Raw genomic sequence first — 15,495 nt, 5'->3', positions numbered from 1 at the left:
AGAGATCAAATTGCCAACATCCGCTGGATCATGGAAAAAGCAAGAGAGTTCCAGAAAAACATCTATTTCTGCTTTATTGACAAGCCAAAGCCTTTGACTGTGTGGATCACCACAAACTGGAAAATCCTTCAAGAGATGGGAATACCAGACCACCTGACCTGCTTCTTGAGAAACCTGTATGCAGGTCAGGAAGCAACAGTTAGAACTGGACATGGAACAACAGACTGGTTCCAAATAGGAAAAGGAGTATGTCAAGGCTGTATATTGTCACCCTGCTTATTTAACTTCTATGCAGAGTACATCATGAGAAACACGGGGCTGGAAGAAGCACAAGCTGGAATCAAGATTACCAGGAGAAATATCAATAACCTCAGATATGCAGATGACACCACCCTTATGGCAGAAAGTGAAGAGGAACTAAAGAGCCTCTTGATGAAAGTGAAAGAGGAGAGTGAAAAAGTTGGCTTAAAGCTCAACATTCAGAAAACTAAGATCATGGCATCCGGTCCCATCACCTCATGGCAAATAGATGGGGAAACAGTGGAAACAGCGGCTGACTTTATTTTTCTGGGCTTCAAAATCACTGTAGATGGTGACTGCAGCCATGAAATTAAAAGACGCTTACTCCTCGGAAGGAAGGCTATGACCAACCTAGATAGCATATTGAAAAGCAGAGATATTACTTTGTCAACAAAGGTCTGTCTAGTCAAGGCTATGGTTTTTCCAGTAGTCATGTATGGATGTGAGAGTTGGACTATAAAGAAAGCTGAGTGCCGAAGAATTGATGCTTTGGAACTGTGGTGCTGGAGAAGACTCTTGAGAGTCCCTTGGACTGCAAGGAGATCCAACCAGTCCATCCTAAAGGAGATCAGTCCTGGGTGTTCATTGGAAGGATTGATGTTGAAGCTGAAACTCTAAAACCTTGGCCACCTGATATGAAGAGCTGACTCATTGGAAAAGACCCTGATGCTGGGAAAGATTGAGGGCTGGAGGAGAAGTGGATGACAGAGGATGAGATGGTTGGATAGTATCACCGACTCAATGGACATGAGTTTGGTGGACTCTGGGAGCTGGTGACGGACAGGGAGGCCTGGCATGCTGCAGTTCATGAGGTTGCAAAGAGCTGGACACGACTGAGAGACTGAACTGAACTATACATAATCCATGGAATTCTCCAGGCCAGAATACTGGAGTGGGTAGCCGTTCCCTTCTCCAGGGGATCTTCCCAACCCAGGGATCGAACCTAGGTCTCCCGCATTGTAGGCAGATTTTTTACCCAATGAACCACCAGGGAAGCCCCAAGATTCTTGAGAGTTTAAATACTAAAGGAAGAAATGAAAAATATAAATATTTATCAGCTACCTGAGGATATGAAGATAAGCATCTAGAAAAGCAGCAGCACACATGGGGTCTCCCCTGGAAAGCTAGCACTTCCTCATGGGAGAGGACAGCCACATGTAGAATACAACAGCATGCACTTAGCGCCCAGGTTTGAGGGAACGTGGCTTTAAAGACTTCAGAGCGAGAAGTCTGCATGCTAGATGGCTAGAGAATTAATTCCCGGAAAAAGTGACAGGGCGGTGAACTTTGAGGAGAATGGAGGTTTGCATCTGCAGAAGGGAAAAGGGTGGGCATTTTAGGTAGCAGTACAAGTAACAGAACAGGACAGTGATGAGCAAGGACCCTCAGCTCTTAAGCCAGAGAGGGTAAGACGTGAACTGGGTATAACTGACTTAAGAGCCCCTTTATTAACTAATATACTTATTATTATCAGAATTCCTCATTCCTTGAACTTCTAAATTCCTAACCTGGAAAATTCTGATTATTCTCTTATGTTAAACTCATACCCAGAGATTAAATAAAATCAAGATGTACATTAAGATTTTAGTTCTAAAATGTATTAAACAACTTATGTTTATATCACTCATGTAAAATGATCAGATTCCTATGTGTCATTAAAGGAGAAATTTTAAAATTTAACTTAAAAGAGAAATTTTAAAATTTAACTTAAAAGAGAAATAAAAGAGGCAAATAAAAAGATTTTCTCTGATGAAAATAATTTTCCTAAACTGTGAAATTACCCCAAAATTATCAGGAAAAAACAAGAGACCAATACAAACTTTCACACTAAATATGGCTTTGATTTCTTTAAAAGACGTAATTTAGAGCCGTTTAAATGGCCAACTATCTCATATATTTATAAGCCCAAAATGTTATGTGTATGTCCATTGAGCTCACAAAGGTTTCAGTACAAAAAATGGTAAGTACCAGATATCTAGTTTTAAAAACATACTTGCTTTCAAATACAAATGTAATTTATTTACAGTAATATGACAGAAGGTTGAGAAATTCTGCTATTTTTCACTTTTCTTTAAAATGAACACAACTATTCCTGTTGATTCATTGTTTATTGAATTTTATAGGCTTTTTGCTTTTCATGTGGTAAGCAATCTTTATGACCAAGATAATAAACCACATTGATTCTAGGTAAGCACGGGATTATACAACTGTGAGAGTTTGAAGATAATACAGTTCATATATCTGAATCCCACTGTCTGACAAAGTGCACAGCATATAGTACATACTCATCAAATGACAACTGAATAATTTCAGATGAGGAAGGAATTCTAGTGACCATGTATCCCCATGTTTCTCAATCCTCAGTTCAGTCGCTCAGTCGTGTCTGACTCTTTGCAACCCCATGAATCACAGCAGGCCAGGCCTCCCTGTTCATCACCAACTCCCGGAGTTCACTCAGACTCACGTCCATCGAGTCAGTGATGCCATCCAGCCATCTCATCCTCTGTCGTCCCCTTTCCTCCTACCCCCAATCCCTCCCAGCATCAGAGTCTTTTCCAATGAGTCAACTCTTCTCATGAAGTGGCCAAAGTACTGGAGTTTCAGCTTTAGCATCATTCCTTCCAAAGAACACCCAGGGCTGATCTCCTTTAGAATGGACTGGTTGGATCTCCTTGCAGTCCAAGGGACTCTCAAGAGTCTTCTCCAACACCACAGTTCAAAAGTATCAATTCTTTGGCGCACATCCATACATGACCACAGGAAAAACCATAGCCTTGACTAGACGGACCTTTGTGGACAAAGTAATGTCTCTGCTTTTGAATATGCTATCTAGGTTGCTCATAACTTTCCTTCCAAGGAGTAAGCGTCTTTTAATTTCATGGCTGCAGTCACCATCTGCAGTGATTTTGGAGCCCCCAAAAATAAAGTCTGACACTGTTTCCACATCTATTTGCCATGAAGTGATGGGACTGGATGCCATGATTTTCGTTTTCTTAATGTTGAGCTTTAAGCCATCTCAATCCTCAGTATGTATGAAAACTATATAGATATCTGGGTCTCCCCCTTCCTAGCAGCCTATTACAGATTCCAATTTAGTTGTTTGAGAGTTAGAGCCAGAATTTTTTTTTTAAAGCTTCCCAGATAATTCAAATACGCAGTCAAGGCTGAGAACCACTGGATTATCACCAAATGAGTCCGATCCCCTCATTTTATAAAAGGGGAAATTGAAACTTGGATCAGGGGACTTACTTAAGATATCCAGATTGGTCAACAGTGACTGAAACCTGGGCTTTTTGATCTAGAGTCCAATAATTTCATCCAAAACCTTATATGCTTATCAACTAGAATAGTTTACATAGAGACTACAGTGATTTTAAAAAGATAATTCAGATTTGATAGTGTCTGCTATTCTTTCTAATGCAGAAGACTGTGGACAGTTGTGGAAAACAGAGGTTGATAGAGTTTAGGAGCAGAAGAGTGTTCCGCTAAGAGAGGAAAGGATTAGTTGAAACGGAATGAGAGAAGTGGGTGGGGTTAAGTCAAGTTAGTGCTGTACAGCCCTGTAATACTTAGCACACCTTCCGTCTCACAAACGGGATCCTGAATCTGGAAAACCTCAGCCTTAACAGTTTACTGCAGCATTCAGAAGGTGGGGAAGTCAGCAGGGGATGCCACTAGCAGCTAGATACTCTGAATACCCTGAAATCACAAAATGCTACTTCATGAAATTATTATAGTTTTTGTGGATGAACCATAGTTTGCTGTTTAGAAGATATCCTTGGTTCATTAAATGAGAATCCAAATTATCATTAGGTTTGACAGACAGTATTCTAAAAACAAAATACGTGTGTGGCAAAAGGCTTACTTTGATTTTGAGCTGACCTGCAAATCACTGCACACAGATGGAAGCAAAGCCTCACATAGATATCCCTGTTCTGATGACATAATATGAGCCTTACCTAGTTGATCATGGGGAGTCCCTCTGAACAGAATTCTGTATGTGGTAAGGAACAAGGCTCCTTCTGCTGGCAGAAGCTGAGGGCCTCCAAGAAGGCCTCCAGTGGCTTCTTCTCTTCCATCAGGATCCAGTAGGACTCGAAGGCCTTCACAAACAATTTCTTCTCCTGGCAGTAGAGCAGGTCTAAGAATCTTGGGCTAACAACAGACGAAGTTATTTTAGACACAATTCTAGAGAGATTTCCAGCCCTAGAGTAAGGTTACCTTGTTAGCTACAGATCTAAAAATGTGAATCAGACTTCCCACGTAGCCAAAATGAGTAAACAGATTTGAGAAGAGTCAGAAATGATGTTTCTGCATCCAGATGTAAAAAGACTCTCTGCAGCATTACTTATTCACAGTAAAATTGCTGGAAATTACTAAACCAGTTGAGATACCTATTCAACGGAACATTTTGCAACCGTCAAAAAGAATGGCACGGATCTAGATACATAAACACAGAAAGATGCCAGAATACATTGTTAAGTAGAAAGAGTTACCAACCAGTATGTACATTATGATTTCCTTTTAGTATATGAACCAAACTGTTAAAGCTGGTACTGTCATAGATAAGCGTAGAGGTCAGAGGAGAATCATGGGAGACTTTCATTTTGTACAATGTGTGCTCCTTTAATGCTTCAGTTTTATACAAAAGCATCGTTAGTTTGCAAACTGAAAAAACATATTTAAAAAAATGGACACGACTTTAAAGAGCCCTTCTTATTAGCCTTTAATAAATATTAAGACAAAAAAAATGGCCAAGTTATGACCATTTACCTATCTTGGGAAATAAGGAACCACATGATACACTCCCTTGAAGAGTTTAGTGCTAGAAAAAAAAAAGTCCATTTTTCTTGAAGCTTTCACTTATTTTCTTTTACTGAGCAATAAAAACTATACAAATCCGGACAATTCTCTTTGTTGGCTCAAGGAAGCTCAGAGCTAAAATGTAAAGCCAAAGTATAATGATCACTGTGTCTCAGATTTCTGATAGACTCATCTTTCCTTTCCATCTGGCTTTTGATTTCTCCTTTGAATTTATTTTTAATAGTTCTGTTACATAGGTAAGAGGGTCCTAAACCCTAGTTCCACAGACTGGTGCCAGACTAACTGCAAAATAATCACCTGGGATACTTATTAAAGTACAGATTCCCAGGCCAAGTCCCAGGGTACTCCAATTCAGGAGGCTGGGCTGAGATTCAGGCCTCTCAATTTTTAATAGACTTCCCAGATGTTTGTGATGTATGCTTGTAATGCATACGGATTCAGGAACCTGGTGATTTTATACTAATTGCCTTAAGTCATTTTTTGGGGGAAGGAGGCAGAACATAAAACCTTGGCTTGGGCTTAGAAGTTAGAATGTTCACAATTTATGCCCTGCCTATAAAAGTAGACTCAACAAGAGATTATTATTGCTCCTTTGTTGATCTCCTATTCTGCTTCCCTATCCTTTTTATGAGGAGCTACATGTAAACTCCTCTCAAAGTTTAATGTATCATTAAAACTAGAGCTGGTCTGTAGAATGTTAGAAGGTACTTTCTGTGGCACAACAATCTACTGTTGCTGTTTTTAGGAGGTTTTACTTACTCCCTCAAAGCATGCAGTCCGGAATAATTACCTTCTGTATAGGTGGGAGTCTTCTGCTCTCTCGATGCACTGCTTCTAGGGTTTCAATGTGCATAGCTACAATTCCTGGCATGAGTCAGAGAATTCAAAATAAAAGAGTACCAAACAAGCAGAATTAAAACAAATTCTGGATATTTTGGAATTGAAAACTAATCAGAGTTTGGTGGTTCTTCAAAAAGCTAAACACAGAATTATCATATGACCCAGCAATTCCACTCCTAGGTATATACCCCCAAAGACTGAAAATAAAACTCAGACACTTGTGTATGAATATTCATAGTAGTACTATTTACAAGAGCCAGAAAGTCACAACAATTCAAGTGTCCATCAACAGATGAATGGATAAAGAAAATATGGTATATCCATATAACAGAGTATTATTCAGTCATAAAAGGAATGAAGCCACAATACCTGCTACAACGTGGATAAACCTTGAAAACATTATGCTAAAGGAAATAAGTCAGACACAAAAAGACAAGTATTATATGATTTTACTTATATGCATTATCTATAATAGGCAAATTCATAGAGATAAAAGGAATTAAGAGGCAACCAAGGGCCAAAGTGGAGAATGGAAAGCTACTGCTTAACAGGTACAGACTGTCTGTACGGGGTGATGAAAAAGCTTTGGTAATAGACAATTGGTAGTAGTTGTACAGCATTGTGAATATAATTTATGCCACTGAATTTTACATTTAAGAAAGTTTAAAATGGCAAATTTTATGACGTATATTTTATACAATTTAAAGCTATTTAAAAAACAAATCAAAACAAAAATAAACAGCATGACTAAGCTACCTGGAAGCCAAGTGCTATGCTGGAAAATGACCCATAAGAATAATCCTTATTCAATTATTTCTAATATTCTGGTTCTCTGATGTCTGCAAAGTGATTACCTGGTATCATGCAATGCAGGCTCTTGATATGATCCTGAGTAACTCCACTCTCCGTACAAACTTTGTCAATAAATCGGGTAATGAAACGCACAACAGAATTGCCAATGTCATTATTCTCTGAATCTTCAAACCCACTTTCTGTATCATAGCTCTCAGCTACACTTCCTGCAATACTAAGAAAGTCAAGGGAAGAAATCACGCTCAGGGCTCAAATTTAACAAATGACTAGTATATCACGGTGACTTTCCACAGCAGTTTAAACTTGCTCAAAGGGATGTGTACTCAAGCAGAAGCCCCACTTAACTCCTCGGCTCCTCTATAAGTGATAGTGGCGAAATGCAATGTCTCGCCTACACTTGGAAGCTACCGTCAGGCATTGTCCTTTGGACCCAACTTAGGTGCCTTAGTCACTCACTATGTAAATCAGATTGTAGAAAATGTCATGAAAGAAACAAAGGTATAAGATAATGATGATGTGCTACTTAAGACAGGAAGTCAGCAAGGTCTCTCTGGGTAGGTGACCTCAGAGCAGAACACTAAATGAAGGGATTCTTGTGACTTTTTCGGAGAGTATCCCAGATTGCGGGAGTAACAAGCACAGAGGCCCTGAGGCAGTATCATGCTTTGAATGTTGAACAGGGAGGCCAGTTTGGTTGACAGAAGAGTGTAGGAAATAAAGTCTGAGCAGCAGCCAGGGGCCAGATCCTGTTAGGCCTTGTGGTCTATGGTTTTTATTTTCAGTGGTACAGGAAGTATTTAGGGTTGAGATAGTGTTAGTCGCTCAGTTGTGTCCGACTCTGTGACCCCATGAACTGAAGCCTGTCAAACTCCTCTGTCCATGGGATTTCCCACACAAGGATACTGGAGTGGGAAGCCATTTCCTTCTCCAGGGGATCTTTGTGACTCAGGGATCAAACCTGGGTCTCCTGCACTGTAGGCAGTTTCTTTACCATCTGAGCCACTAGGGAAAGTGTTAGAACAAAGAATGGTTGAGGACATGATTATAGGCAAATGCAAGGGGTAAGATGAGGAAAAGGAGGTCCAAGAAACAAATAATCACTTTAATCAGAGTCCATTAGTACTTTCCCACAGTGCTTTCTGTAAGTTGCTGTGGCAGAAAGTAACTGAAAGGGCTAGATCAGTAATGCGTGAGACATTTAAAAAGTCAGAGGTCATAAAAGAGAAGAGGGTACGGGAGATAATTAAGAATAGTTGGATGTAGTCAAGGTCTTTTAATAGACAAAAGCTGAGCAAGTCTGAAGGTGAGAAAAATGGTTAATTTTTGAAATGTGTATAGCACCATTTACCCCAAATACTTCATATTCTGTGCTAAACCAAGAAGGACAGGGTGTCTGTGTGTGCCCACATTTTGGTACCTGTTTGTGACGATGCTGTTGCTCCCACTCTCCCAATCTCCTGGGGCTGACGCTCTTAGGAGCTTGTTTTTACTTGAATCCAGTGGAACCAGCAGATTGACCATGAGGTTTGCAAAGTGAATGGCTTGACTAAAGACAGTGCTTTCCTCTCGCTGCACCAGCTCCTGCTGAGCTGATTTGCTCAGAGTAGGCCAAAGGCGTAGCTGCTCAGCTGCCAGGTCCATTGCTGTCTTCTCCTGATATTGGTCATCAGGAAGTTTATCCTAAAAACCAAACCAAAACAAAACAAAATCAAAATCTGTCACTTCACACAAGCTTCAAAAAACATGGGAGATGTTTTAATAATTCATCTATTAAATACCTATGTCAGTAAAAGTGGAAATACATAAAAAAATATAACAAGAACATGAAACTCAGTCTTTCTTTTTTTCTGAGCTCCAACAGGCCTTGAATGGAACCATGTGACAAATCCAAGGAGACAGCAGCAAAGCACTGAGATACATACTTCTCACTGCTACCATTTCACTGCATTTATTGATACTTATCTCTGGCTCTATCACCTTCAGGTCACCAATTACAACAAATTATTGACCTGAAATACCTGTAAATGCTCTGGTCAAATGTGCCAGTAGCATTTTCTAATACTCCGCTATGTTTCTTTTCTTCTGCTCTCTGATTGAAAAAGACAGAATGACCCAAGTCACAAAAAAGTAGAGCTAGATTTCCTTGTAAATGTGGGAGTCAAACATTATCGTTAAATGGGTATACAGGTGTCCATGGGATTTTTAAGAGGGGTTTCCCATAGGCTGAAGAGTTAAACAATAGCAGTAACCCATACCTGCATAGTCCTTTACAGCTTATGAAGAGCTGGTGTATCTATAGTCTTACTCATATCTAACCTGGGGCTCTAAGACACACTTTTACAGAATAGAGGACATAGAAGCAATGACATGTATTTGCTTTATGAATGTTTTGGAGATATACCAATGTTGTGCCAAGTCACCAGTCACGTCAGACACTTTGCAACCCCGTGAACTGTAGCCCAGCAGGCTCCTCTGTCCATGGGATTTCCCAGGCAAGAATACTGGAGTGGGTTGCCATTTCCTTCTCCAGGGGATCTTCCTGACCCAGGGATTGAACCTGTGTCTTTTACATCTCCTGCACTGGCAGGCAGGTTCTTTATCACTAGCACCACCTGGGTCCCCTCATACCCATGTCAGCACTATATTTTCTTTAAAAATTATCAAAAGCACCTTACCAGGCCAATCATCTCTACAACATGACCTCAAGCTAATACTCTTTGGATGTGGCCCAAGTTACCCCTTTACCCAAGTGCATCTGGTGTTTTTGAGTTTTTAATTAAGAAAATAATTAAAACTAATTGTATAGTAATAATTTGGAATATCTGATAGATGTCAGATAGTGCCATTTGTTATTAAAAGTTTCTGTTCTTATCATATTCATGAGTAGACTAATAATATGGTTAAAATTATTTGAGGCATAGAAATGTATGAATATCAGGCAGTTTCAGTTAGCTATCTAGGTTCATTTATCTCACATAGTATAAGGAAAATTTAAAATGCAGCAAAGGATCAGCAGTGATGTATTAGCCCAGCATGTGGAAAAATTACTCAATAAAAAAGGTAAAAAAGCACCAACAAATTACTCCAAAAAATTACTCTTAAAGTGAATCAACACTAGTAATCAGCCCTTCATGCTGCTCTAAGTTCAGTTAATAAGGACAGTAATTTCTAACTTTTATGATTTAGTATGTGCCAGGAACTCTTCAATGCCCTACACTTGTATTAGACATTAAAAGCTTACAATAATCATGTCTGCTCATTTTACTAATGAAGAAATAAGACACAGAAAACTAAAGTGAATTGCCTAAGATCAGACAGCTAGTGTATGACATTTCAAAATTTCAATTAACTTTAATTTGGGCTTCCCAGGCGGCACTAGTGGTAAAGAACCCGTCTGCCAATACAGGAAACATAAGAGATGCAGGTTTGACCCCTGGGTTGGGCAGATCCCCTGGAGGAGGGCATGGCAACCCACTCCAGTATTCTTGCCTGGAGAATCCCCTGGACAGAGGAGGCTGGTGGGCTATAGTCCACAGGGTTGCAAAGAGTCGGATGCGACTGAAGTGACACAGCACGCAACTTTAATTTGACATTTCTTCAAGAAGTTAATTGCACAGAGACATCTGCCTAGGTATTTTAGGTTGACTCGTTTCAATTTCCTATAAATGTTTCCAGGGAATTCTTATTAAAATACAATAAAACAATTCTAGTGCTACAGAACTGTAGTAAGAAGTTATGGGAAAAAAAAATATCAGGAATCAATAGAAGAAAGATGCTCACCAGGGGGCTTCCTAAAGTAAACGCCAAATACACTGGTGCTGCTGCTAAGTCGCTTCAGTCGTGTCCGACCCTGTGCGACCCCACAGATGGCAGCCCACGAGGCTCCCCCATCCCTGGGATTCTCCAGGCAAGAACACTGGAGTGGGTTGCCATTTCCTTCTCCAATGCATGAAAGTGAAAAGTGAAAGTGAAGTCGCTCAGTTGTGTCCGACTCTTAGCGACCTCATGGACTGCAGCCTACCAGGCTCCTCCGTCCATAGGATTTTCCAGCCAAGAGTACTGGAGTGGGTTGCCTTCTCCAAAAATACACTGGTAGGAAGTGGCTAGATAATACCTGACTGAACTTCCCTTGAAGCCAGGACCCTAGCCCCACACAAATACATTTCTTTATCTTACCTTTTGCTTCAGATGCAGGGCATGATTGTCCTCCTTGGCCGAGAGATACAGGGAGCGAACCTGTTCCTGCACCGCATTATAAAAGGTTGTCTCCCAAAACTGCTGATTCGTCCAAATGGGGTGGTCCTGTACACAGGTGTAAGCAAACTGGCTGACTCCAGGGGCCAGTTTCTGTGAGAACACATAGTATATATCACCATGGAGCTGACAGTGTCAGGACAGTTCAGAAGGTTACAGAGGCCACAGATAATCGTGAATGTGATCAAAGGATTTATCTAAACATATCTTATGGCAATACAAGCTTAGCAATCAGCAACGTACACAGTTTTAACTGGCAGCTATGGGCTTGCTATCAAATCCTTTAAAGGTCTCTGTCATTTTATCTCTTAAAAGGGACATTTTAAAATCAAAAGTATTATACGAATTAGAGAATATATGAAACGTACCTAAACACTGTACTGTGCATATAGCAGGAAATGTAGAAGTTGGGTAGTTATTACAATTAGGACATGTAATAAAATCCATCACAACCTAAATCTAAAATTCCAGATAGTTCAGAATTTTTTCTACTTGGTATTAGAGTACATTTTGGTGGGGTTAGGAGGGCACTAACTGAAATGCGAGTGAGCCTACAGCTTGGCCTTATACACAGAATGAGGGCGTATCATGAATTTCTTGCCTGCTCATTCTAGCCCTTTACCTCCTTACGAAGCCTGCTGCCTGGCTCACACACTCGCCAGCAGGGCTGCCACGGTATTTTCTGTTAACCAAGTCTGGGTGTGGGAAGGTCATCTAAAACCAACCCTTCCTTTCTGGGACTTCCTGCCGGGCTTCTAAGTAAGAGTGAACCTTACTCTGTGATTAACAACAGCGGGAAGGAAAACTACCTCTGCAGTCACTTGAAGCACTTCATAAACACACACCTCATTTAATACTGAAAATCTTGTAAGATGCATGTTGTTATTGCCAAATTAAAGAAGAGGACACAGAAGTTCAAATAGGTTTAACTGAGTGATTGCCCAAGGCCATATAGCAATTACATAAGTGGTAGAACTAGGTTTCAAGCCCAAAGTTTGTTTCCAAATCCCCTGCCCTTTTTATTATAACAAATTATCTTGAAAAGAAACTGAAAGCAAATCATATATAAATTGAATAACAGTTAGTACAAGTCTTTGTTATTTTAATCTTTTATTTTAGGTTTTATTTCGCAGAGTAATATTCTGCCTTGAAACCTCTGATATGACCTGACTCACCTTTCCACAGCTGTTGCTTTCATTTCTCAAAGTTAAAAATGTCTCAAAAAAAATTAAATCTATTATTTCTCAGCAAATACTTGATAATGGTCTCATTAGAGAACTTTTCAGTCCATTTTATTCTTTAGAATTGAATTATTTTTTTCTCTATCAGTAAAACTAAAGTTTCTGATAATGTAAGTTTTCTTTTGAAGCAATTAATAAGTGAATTCTTTTCTGCTGAAATATTGAACACTGAAGATCACTATTAAAGTTGCATACATAACAGTTACGTAGCAGAGTTCTTTCTTTTCTTAGGGACACATAACAAATGTATAAGGTACCTGGTAAAAAATTATATGCTCAATACATACAAACTTCCTTCTTGGTCTAGAGCAGACTAAATCTTCAACTGGAATAAATCATGCATACCATGAAATATACTGCTGCTGCTGCTGCTAAGTCGCTGCAGGCGTGCCCGACTCTGTGTGACCCCATAGACGGCAGCCCACCAGGATCCCCCGTCCCTGGGATTCTCCAGGCAAGAACACTGGAGTGGGTTGCCATTTCCTTCTCCAATGCATCAAAGTGAAAAGCGAAAGTGAAGTCACTCAGTCATGTCCGACTCAGCGACCCCATGGACTGCAGCCTACCAGGCTCCTCCATCCATGGGATTTTCCAGGCAAGAGTACTGGAGTAGGGTGCCATCGCCTTCTCTGATGAAATGTACTGTAGTACTTAAATAATTGGAAGTGGGGTGGCTGTGATTTTTGCCTATTAGAGTCTGTGTACTTCTGAATCTCATGTGTAAGTCCCTTTCAAGGTAGGCCTATGTACTGTTGTTGGGGTGATCATCTATTAACTCAGCCATAAGCTAGAACTGACCATGAAGCAAAGGTCAGGAAATCCTTAAAGGGAAGTTGCATGAGGATTGCTCATTCAAAACACAGCTACTCTCTACCTGTACAAAAAAGATCTTCATGACCCAGATAATCACGATGGTGTGATCACTCACCTAGAGCCAGACATGCTTGAATGTGAAGTCAAGTGGGCCTTAGAAAGCATCACTATGAACAAAGCTAGTGGAGGTGATGGAATTCCAGTGGAGCTATTTCAAATCCTGAAAGATGATGCTGTGAAAGTGCTACACTCAATATGCCAGCAAATTTGGAAAACTCAGCAGTGGCCACAGGACTGGAAAAGGTCAGTTTTCATTCCAATCCCAAAGAAAGGCAATGCCAAAGAATGCTCAAACTACCGCACAATTGCACTCATCTCACATGCTAGTAATGTTCAAAATTCTCCAAGCCAGGCTTCAGCAATACATGAACTGTGAACTTCCAGATGTTCAAGCTTGTTTTAGAAAAGGCAGAGGAACCAGAGATCAAATTGTCAACATCCACTGGATCACTGAAAAAGCAAGAGAGTTCCAGAAAAACATCTATTTCTGCTTTATTGACTATGCCAAAGCCTTTGACTATGTGGATCCCAATAAACTGTGGAAAATTCTGAAAGAGATGGGAATACCAGACCACCTGACCTGCCTCTTGAGAAACCTATATGCAGGTCAGGAAGCAACTGGACATGGAACACCAGACTGGTTCCAAATAGGAAAAGGAGTACGTCAAGGCTGTATATTGTCACCCTGCTTATTTAACTTCTATGCAGAGTACATCATGAGAAACACGGGGCTGGAAGAAGCACAAGCTGGAATCAAGATTGCCGGGAGAAATATCAATAACCTCAGATATGCAGATGACACCACCCTTATGGCAGAAAGTGAAGAGGAATTAAAAAGCCTCTTGATGAAAGTGAGAGAGGAGAGTGAAAAAGTTGGCTTAAAGCTCAACATTCAGAAAACGAAGATCATGGCATCTGGTCCCATCACTTCATGGGAAATAGATGGGGAAACAGGGGAAACAGTGTCAGACTTTATATTTGGGGGCTCCAAAATCACTGCAGATGGTGACTGCAGCCATGAAATTAAAAGACGCTTACTCCTTGGAAGGAAAGTTATGACCAAGCTAGATAGCATATTAAAAAGCAGAGACATTCCTTTGTCCACAAAGGTCCATCTAGTCAAAGCTATGGTTTTTCCAGTGGTCATGTATGGGCGTGAGATTTGAACTGTGAAGAAAGCTGAGCACAGAAGAATTGATACTTTGGAACTTTGGTGTTGGTGAAGACTCTTGAGAGTCCCTTGGACTGCAAGGAGATCCAACCAGTCCATCCTAAAGGAGATCAGTCCTGGGTGTTCATTGGAAGGACTAATGCTGAAGCTAAAACTCCAGTACTTTGGCCACCTCATGCAGAGCTGACTCACTGGAAAAGACCCCGATGCTGGGAGGAATTGGGGGCAGGAGAAGAAGTGGACAACAGAGGATGAGACGGCTGGATGGCATCACCGACTCGATGCACATGAGTTTGGGTAAACTCTGGGAGTTGGTGATGGACAGGGAGACCTGGCCTGCTGTGATTCATGGGGTTGCAAAGAGTCAGATACAACTGAACGACTGAACTGAACTGAACTCTCTACCTATGGGAAATCAGGGATAAAATGTGTGTGGTTCTGTGAATATGCAAACAGAAGTGTCAGACTCTGAGTCACATACTCCTTCTACACTCTGCTTAAGGATACTTGGGATGTAGGTTGCACTTCAATTTTTTTTTTGCCCCAACCACTCTAAGGAATAACAGTGACCTCAGTGGCAATACACATACCTATTATGAAAGAGATTTTAAAGGCATAAAATTTAAACAAGGTACAAGCGTGACTTTCCCATGAGTATAGTCAGGCAGCACCATTTCTTATGAACACAATATAACAACAGATTCTAACATTTTGGAGTTTTGAAATTATACTTAATAAATCCTTATCAGTTTCTTACATAAAGTTCTTTTAGGATCATCAATACAGTAAATAATTTATTACAATAAATCTCTTATTACAACTTGACAGAGCTCTATAGGAATTTGAGAGTATAATGAAGCCCTGCCTTCTTTTAGCATTTTTCTCACTGTTGATGCATATTCACTTTACTTGGCACATATCAGTTATTATCTTCCTATTTATTCAAAAACTAAAAGTGACTACATAAAAACTTCTCGTGTTTTCAACAAAAGTGGACTGCATATGTTCCAAGGAAGAAAAATGGTGTGAAACAGTAGCCCAAAGTGTCAGAACCCACTGCTTGTTTACTGGATGAGAATGACAGTAAGGTGAAGGCATTATAGGATACGCACTTTTTGGTAGCAAGTCAGTCACAAATGGTGCTGGCATCTGATAAATGTGTAAGAAATTATTAATTCC

General features: G+C 40.2%; 1 protein-coding gene across 4 annotated transcripts in view; it reads right to left on the bottom strand.

The window, feature by feature from the left end:
- The window catches only part of SBF2 (SET binding factor 2), a 508,637-nt gene that overhangs the window by 70,088 nt on the left and 423,054 nt on the right, over window positions 1-15,495 (bottom strand). For all 4 annotated transcript variants that reach the window (XM_055548648.1, XM_055548644.1, XM_055548646.1 and 1 more), the window contains exons 18-22: window positions 10,954-11,124; window positions 8,195-8,457; window positions 6,819-6,991; window positions 5,915-5,988; window positions 4,260-4,455 (exon numbers count right to left, since the gene is read on the bottom strand). In XM_055548648.1, coding sequence (XP_055404623.1) covers window positions 4,260-4,455; window positions 5,915-5,988; window positions 6,819-6,991; window positions 8,195-8,457; window positions 10,954-11,124 — 877 coding nt within the window. The remainder of the gene's footprint in view (window positions 1-4,259; window positions 4,456-5,914; window positions 5,989-6,818; window positions 6,992-8,194; window positions 8,458-10,953; window positions 11,125-15,495) is intronic.

Source organism: Bubalus kerabau, chromosome 15 (assembly GCF_029407905.1).
Source record: "Bubalus kerabau isolate K-KA32 ecotype Philippines breed swamp buffalo chromosome 15, PCC_UOA_SB_1v2, whole genome shotgun sequence".
Lineage (NCBI taxonomy): Eukaryota > Metazoa > Chordata > Mammalia > Artiodactyla > Bovidae > Bubalus > Bubalus kerabau.
The sequence above is the reverse complement of the archived record's forward strand: the minus strand, read 5'-3'. Positions and strand labels throughout refer to the sequence as shown.